General features: G+C 33.8%; 1 protein-coding gene across 2 annotated transcripts in view; it reads left to right on the top strand.

The window, feature by feature from the left end:
• Window positions 1-8,041, top strand: part of LOC108969501 (atrial natriuretic peptide receptor 1) — a 115,156-nt gene that overhangs the window by 83,986 nt on the left and 23,129 nt on the right. Inside the window, exon 1 of one of the 2 annotated variants that reach the window (XM_018934253.1) lies at window positions 3,830-4,935. The exons of the other annotated variant lie outside the window; for it this stretch is intronic. Within the exon in view, the coding sequence (XP_018789798.1) occupies window positions 4,056-4,935 (880 nt within the window). The 5' untranslated portion in view covers window positions 3,830-4,055. Of the gene's footprint in view, window positions 1-3,829; window positions 4,936-8,041 lie in introns of those variants that run through there. 2 annotated transcript variants of the gene reach the window in all.

The following is an 8,041-nucleotide window of genomic DNA, read 5'->3' as shown; positions in this document are numbered from 1 at the left end:
TAACTAACAATGTACTTATTATTTTGACCACTTAAAAAACGACCTTGAACAAACAATAGTCTCGCTTACTGCAAAGTGGGGATTTCCCATTGTTTTTTCCCCATAAAAGGTGTTACCAGATTGAATTTATTTAAACCAACCCAGAGTTGCATTCGTATACTTCACCAAACATTCAYAATTCAATCATGACCGCAGGCTAAAGGAATGTACTTATTATTTTGACCATATGTGTATGTATGTATACAAACGCATAACTATTAAATTTAGTATAACATATTTAATTGTAATSAACAATCTAAACTAAGCGCAGCTGTGCAATAAAATATAGTTTTCACTGATAACAAATTGATGACCAACTTAAATGAGATCATCGCAGCAAAATGCCACGCTTCTAGGAATACTTGAGTAGTAAYTTTTATACTCTTGCMACCAGTTGCCATAGAGTTCTATATWTATGAACGGTCAGGATGACAATAAAAGTTTAAAACCGGTTGACTGTCTTTTTGGTGAAATCACATATCTCGTGACCCGACCGACCGACCGACTTCGACTAAATTTAGTATRTAGCATTCTTCTCATACATCTATATCACATATTGCGAAATCGGAGCACAACCACGCCTAACGCCTACTTCCTATACAATTGAAGCGATTAAACGTAAAGGGTAAAGGTAAACGCTAGGGGCATTGAAGGCTATTCCAGAATTTGACTTTCACAACTATTTCGATGATTGGAAAAAAAGTTGCCACAAGTGTATTGGGGTTAAGAGAGATTAGTTCGAGAGGGACGACATACATAGATTTTGAAGAATAAATTCAAAATTTTCAAATTATAAATAAAGTCTTATTAAAGAATAGTAGTATATTCAAAGTATCAGAAAATATTATTTTAGAAATTTTCCAAGTCAGCGCCATCTAGGAAAATATTCTTTACTGCATTTATTGCTACCATTAATGTACAATTTTTTTTCTTGTTTAAAATTCTTAAAATAAATAAACAAACCGCAAATCGCCGCCYCTCTTGCGCTTAATGATTTCTGAAAAACTGAAAACATAAATTTTAATACAAACAAAATTCAAAAATATTTTAATAATGGTTTTTAAGATGCAAAATATTTAAATAAATAGCAAAGTGAAAATGACTATTATTGTTTTTAGCATACAACAAACAGATATACACATATGATCGTATGTAGTACGGTTTCAAGTCTTTTGTTTACAAATCGTATAAGACGAGACGAGCAAAATAAAGCAAATTTAAACCATAAATTTCGAAACTATTGAAAATTTGAATTCAGAATTCTATTTTTAGAACATCGATCACTTAAATACTTATACGGGTGCATATGTATGTATAAGTAGAATTCTGCAAAAATAAGAAAATCTCCAAACAAGTTTCAATAAAGTTGCGAATATTTGGCGTCCTAAAGTGAAAGAAAACAAAATACAAGCACAGCCGCCGGCTGGCAAATCTACAAATGTTAGTTGTGGTAAACAAACGCACAACTCTTTATTATTTGCTGGTGTGTGTATGTGTGTGTGTGTGTATGTGTGATTAAAAGCTCAGAGGCATTTTTATTGGATAACTCTCACGTACATACCCGATAGGGAATCGAATTGCCGCTAAATCATTTTTATTTAATACRAGGTCGTAGGCAGCACGCCTATAATTTGACTAAACCTTGAATATTATAATATGTATATATTTTTTAAATTTTGGCTTGACAAAGCCCAAATATGCTTCATAATGGTTGAATCTAGACTGCATAACCAAATGAATTTTGTGAACCGAAGTATTAAATAAATATTGAATATTGGAAYTGCCAAGACTTTTTTACGAAGCTTTCTTTCGGCTCTCAGGCACAGATTTGCCATAGTATTCTTAACTGTCCCCCAAGTCAGCCCTTTATCAATTTTTATATTCGACCACATGATGTTATGCACTGCAACCTTATCAGCTTTCTTGCTATAAATTTAGCCATACAGCATACTCTATCGCCGAATAAAATGTTCGAGTCGTAAACAAACACCTAGCAAATAGACACTAATTGTCATATGGCGACCAAACTTCAGACGAATATCAAAAAYTTTTGTATATAGTTAGTTAGGCAGTTATATTTTGATATTTTTTTAACACAACGGTAAGCACTTCCCTACAGGGTATGCAGCTACASCATATATTTGACTAAAAAGGCTATTAAAACTTTAGAACTCCCTATAAATCACTTGCCCCACAGCAATGTAAGCGCATCTACACAAGCATACAAACAGAATATAATTATTTATCGAAACTGACAGAGTTGAAGGCCGAACACAAGCCAACGAAGGGTTTTTGTTAATCAAGGAATTTCTTCTTCATTGTTTTCTACATTTTGTATTTGCCTTCTACRCATAAAATATTAGGCCAGCGATAAACTCGAAATATTGGTATTAATTATAATATATMATCATTGCGTGATAACGGTCGCCACTGACGGTTACGTTCACACCGGCATCATTTTTGCAGAAATGTGTGAAATTTGGACTAACTAAAAATCATAAGCTAGTTTCGCCATTTATTTGTCGGAACACAGACTTTTAAATTGTCCTATTGTGGATCATTACTATGAAAATACTCGTATATTGGAAACTTTGCCAACTGATAAGAAATAACAACTTAATTGTTTCCGACAAAGAGACAGCTTTTAAATCAGTGTATAATATTAATTAAGCGTTTTATTTGAAATGCCAATGTTGAAAAAATAAAAATTAAAATCACGATATATTTTGAGTTAATAAAGCTGAGTGCAGAAATAAAACGCAGTGTTACAATTGCGAAAAATCTACATAAATGCTACTGAAAACACACGTATTACTTGAGTTTTCGTTTTGCAAAAGCGAACTTTAAGTAATCAAATAATTTACATAAATCAATACTAGAATTGCATTATGGCGATGCCAGAATGCGAATTTAATTTTTTAAGCGATTTTTATAGTTTTTGAATGTAATCAATAATACTGAAACGATAATAAAATTTGTGAAAAGAGAATGAAAAGTATAATAATTTCAAAATATGGAATTCAAAATAATTATTGAATTTAAAATATAGATATAAAATATAAAAATTAAATCGATGTTAAATTTTTTTTTTTTTTTTTTTTTTGGAAAACTTTAAAGTGGTAATATTTTATTTCAAACGAAATGGAAGTGATAATATTTTATTTCGAACAAAATCGAAGTTATATTTTTTTTCGAACAAAACCGAAGTGATAGTATTTTATTTTCAACAAAATTGAAGATATAATATTTAATTTCGAAGAAAATCGAAGTTATAATATTTTACTTCGAACAAAATTAAAGTGATGATATTTTATCTCGAATAAAATTGAAGTTTAAAATTTCATTTCGACCAACATCGAAAAGCAAAAATTGTATTTCCAACAAAATCGAAGTTATAATATTTTCTTTCGAACAAAACTGAAGTGATAATATTTTATTTCGAAAAAACGGAGTTATAATATTTTATTTCGAACAAAATCGAAGTTATTATCACTTCCATATTTCATATCGAACAAAAGAAAAGAGATATTTTATTTCAAACAAAAATTATGTTGCATTTTTTTTTTTTTTTTTTTTGAAAAAAAGTCGAAGTTATAAAATTTAAATTCGAACAAAATTAAAGTGATAATATTATATTTCGAACAAAATCGAAGTTATAAAATTTTATTTCGAACAACATCGAAAGGAAAAAATTTAATTTCGAACAAAACGGAAGTGATAATATTTTATTTACAAAAAAATTCASCAAACCCAACAGTGTGAAAATGACTTAATAGCGCTACACAATAAATAAAAGGTTCTAAAGTCCTACAAATAACAAAACAAAAAATATATATGTTATTTAAAAATAAAAGCTAAAAGTACCGTTATGGATATTAACCGCAAATACAGTACAAACTTAATTTATTTAGTGAAAAAATAGAATTTCCTAACAATTGAAAAATAAAACAGCCCGCCCAGGAACCCGCTTAATAGCGATAAAATGCATTGATCGCCGCAAGCGAAACCACAACACTATGAGAATTGGTGACCGTATTATGCAGCGACATCTGTGCACCCTAGTCACTAAAACGCTGTTGTTTTTATTTGTCGGCGCTGTGGCAGTAGCCAACACCACCATCACGACCACCAACAACCAAACCGAATCCCTACTCATACCGACACGCATACCCAGTCAAACATTTCCCTTCGTACGCAAGGGTGTGAAGAGTGAAACGGTACAAACATTTATAGCGCCACGACGAAATGACACGCCCCGTTATGCCGAATATCATATTATATTATTGGCTATGTTGCCAAGCACCGAAGCGGATACAAATAATGATTGCTTYATGGCGAAAATGTTGCCCGCACTCGAGCTCGGTATTGATGCGGTGCAGCGGCATGGTTTYYACGAAGCCTACATTGACTTTACGCTCATAGCACGTGACTCCTTCTGTTCATCGATATATGGACCGATCGGCTTTTATGAAGTGCTATTGCAACAACCGAATTTGAATGCCATCTTCGGTCTGCCGTGTGAATATGTTTTGGCGCCGATCTCACGTTATGCCGGCGCTTATAGTATACCCGTTATAACGACGGGCGGTAGTGCTTCGGCATTCGGTAAGAAGGCTGGTAATTTTCCGACCTTAACGCGTCTACATGGTACGCAAGGCAATAATTTGGGTAATGCAGTGTTCGCGATCATCAACGAATTCAATTGGACGCGTACGGCATTGATCTATGAATCGGATAATATCGATGATAAGGGTTATTCGGTGTGTTTCTTCTGCTCGTATGTGATACATGATAAGTTGGGTGCACGTTCGGTTATGCAGCAGGGATTCGATAGGAATACGTGGAATGGCACAAAGATCACAAACATGCTGAAGAAACTGTCCAAGGAGGTGCGAAGTAAGTACAGAGTTTGACATGGAATAAATTATTTTTCTTAGAGACAATTTAGTTACGATAAGAGAGAACCAGATAAGCTGCTGACATTTTTTCAAAATATATACAATGGGTTTATAACCGGTAAAATTTGGTATTTCACCATATTTATTTTTGAAAGAGCTTTAATTATTTGGCAATAATTTTTTCTCACGTTAATAATTTAGTACTTTTTAAAAGTGACCAATTATGAAATCATTATGATCACAGGTTGTATATRGAAGTGCTTCCAATAGGGTGGATCAGCAGACAATTAACGCAGCTGCAATGTTGAAGTTCGTGTGATTTTGCTAGACTTTTCTTGTCGACTTTATTGTGGACAATCTGCGAATTYTTTTATGACAGACCCAACTCACGARATAGGTAGGTTCAAAGGTAGAGTTGCTGCCTARGAGCCTTAGCCACCGAGACCAAAGTTCCCTCACTCTATTGTGTGAACTCTGAACCAAACCATGCGTCKGATGAAGTTCATCAGTAGGAAARGTTTTACAWATGCAACTTCCGAAACTTCATCAACAAACCTGCGATCGATAGTTGCGAATATTTATCTATATAGAGCGTTATGATCGCATAGAGGGTGTTTAATTGTCTCCTCCTCTTCCACCTCCTGRCCGCTTTTACAATAGTCGTTATATGGCGTTCCACTAGTCCACTGACMTGTCTGCTACCTGTTAGTATCCTATGGGAGTCCTTTTAAATGGTAATAGTCGGTTTCAGCCGCCCATATTCCATTCATGCCATGTTTGACTGCTTGTGGAGCAAGTTAGGGATTGACACCACCGAKACTCAGCTAAATTGAAAGAAATTTGTCGATTAAAAATATGAAAGTACCCAGAGGTATTCTCTTTTCCGAAGTCTCATTGTCTGCCTAATTCATCCGCTTCAGAGTTCCCGGTGCTATCACTTTGTCCAGGAACCAAATACAGACACAATGCACCAGAATGGTAGATTCACGAAGAGATCATGACATTACTTCACTATGCCTTCTTTGATAAAACGCTAGGAGACTTTAGTTATTTCAAAGCCGCTTGGCAAACAGWATAGAAAAATATCACTTTTTGTGGGCACACTCCTTGTCAGAATAAGAAGGCTTCCTAAAACTGTTATGATCTTTGCTTGAAAGACACTGCAGTGGTCTGGACGAARGACGATTTTGGCATYTAGTTTTGCTGAAAAGRCASCACCTACCTCTCGATTCTCTGTCTATCTCATCTTCGAACCCATCCGTAGTTAAAACTCACGATATAACTTCCAAAGAAAAATTCTTTATGCAGTCATCATTGACAATTCTTATATAACCGTTTCTGTTTCACAGACCTAACCATTTACAGCTCATGCATCTTAAAGCATCTCATTTATAAAAAGTCTCATAAAGCAGAAATATTAATGAATTTTTTTTTCTTTGTTTGACTTTGGAATTTCTTTCACAACTTTGTTATTAATTTATTAATAACAGCCCTCGAAAGGTTAGCGAATGCTGACTTTGATTCTATAGGTTTCACTGCCGTATCGTTGAGTACATATGTAAGTATGTATAYATTAGTTTTCGCTGATAATGAGTATTGACATCGAATTGACCGTATAATTATATATTTGCTTAATTATAGATGCAATTTTATACAGAGACATACCTGGTTTAGGTGTAAAAGTGTACAAGTGAATATGTAGAATACATATATACATAAATCAGAMAGTCTGTGCCAGTAGGTCAAAAGGTGCAGTGTAAGAATTTGTTTYTTGTTCAATTAAATACCTTAATTTCCACTTTTATTTTAATACTTCAGAAAATATATTTCTAGAAACTAGTATATGTTGCTGTAACATTCCACTCKAATAGAACCATATATTGCTGCATATAATTATTTCTGTATTAAAAATAGTTTGCGACAATTAACTACTAATATTCCTTCCACTTTTTCATACCCTGCATAGGGTATACGTATGTATATTAAGTTTGCCGCGAAGTTTGTAACTTCTRGAAGGAACGTCGAATATCCTACAAAGTTTAGCTTTTTTACTAAAAAATACACAGATAATCAAATTGAATGGGGAATGTTATTATCATTCGAAAAAAACAYTYTTTGGCATTTATTTTGAAGATTGTCTCTTTCAAATGTTGGTGGCGACTACGTCTCAGATGGCTCATCAAATTAGTCCAATTTTCGATGACCTGAATGGAATCGGGATTGTCAGCATAGATCTTATACTTTTTTCCCCACAGGAAAAGTGTAACCGTGTGTGGTATCACATGATCTTGGTCTCCAATCGACCGACTCAAAATGTGAAATTATCTGCTCAAACAAGTTTTCTCTCAATAAAGCCATTGAATGTAAAGATGTGTGGGAAGTTACGGCGTCTTGGAAACCAAATGTCGCCGAGATCACGGGCTTCAATTTCAGGCATCAAATAGTCAGTTATCATGGTGCGATAACGGTCACCATTGAAGGTTAGGTACTCTCCAGCAACATTTTAGAAAATATRTGACCGATGATGCCACMGGCTCATAAACCACACCGAACCTTTGTTTTTTCCGGAAAAATGGCAGCTCTGGAATTTCTTCAGGTTGATCTTTACCGTCCAAAATCGTATTCTTRTATGAAAAACATTTTTATTTCACGAAATATCTGCGCGAAATTCGGCTTGGGTTATTGTCCAGTCCAACATTACAATCTCCGAACAAATTGTGCAGATCGGATCACAACACTGTAACCGATGGACAATTTCCCTACTCAGTATTTTATGCAATATATTTATTCATTAGTTTTTCAATTAAATCGCTTAAATCAACAAGTCTACAGTTCGCTAGTTAGCTTGTAATTATTGACCAATTAAMAAGGAATAGTTAATAGCATGTATTCAAAAACATCTGTAAGTACCCTGTTTATTAGTGCTCCCAAGCTGAGGTGTTAATAATCRCACTTTCAACAAACAAAGTCTATATTAACGTTCTGTCTGATTATGTTATTTAGCCTTAACATTCATTATACTCTCGCAACAAAGTTGCTAAAGAGAGTATTATAGTTTTGTTCACATAACGGTTGTTTGTAAGTCCTAAAACTAAAAGAGTCAG

The sequence above is a fragment of the Bactrocera latifrons genome, unplaced genomic scaffold (assembly GCF_001853355.1).
Source record: "Bactrocera latifrons isolate USDA-ARS-PBARC rearing strain unplaced genomic scaffold, ASM185335v1 scaffold_254, whole genome shotgun sequence".
NCBI lineage: Eukaryota > Metazoa > Arthropoda > Insecta > Diptera > Tephritidae > Bactrocera > Bactrocera latifrons.
Note: the sequence above shows the minus strand (reverse complement) of the source record. Positions and strands in the feature narration are given on the sequence as shown.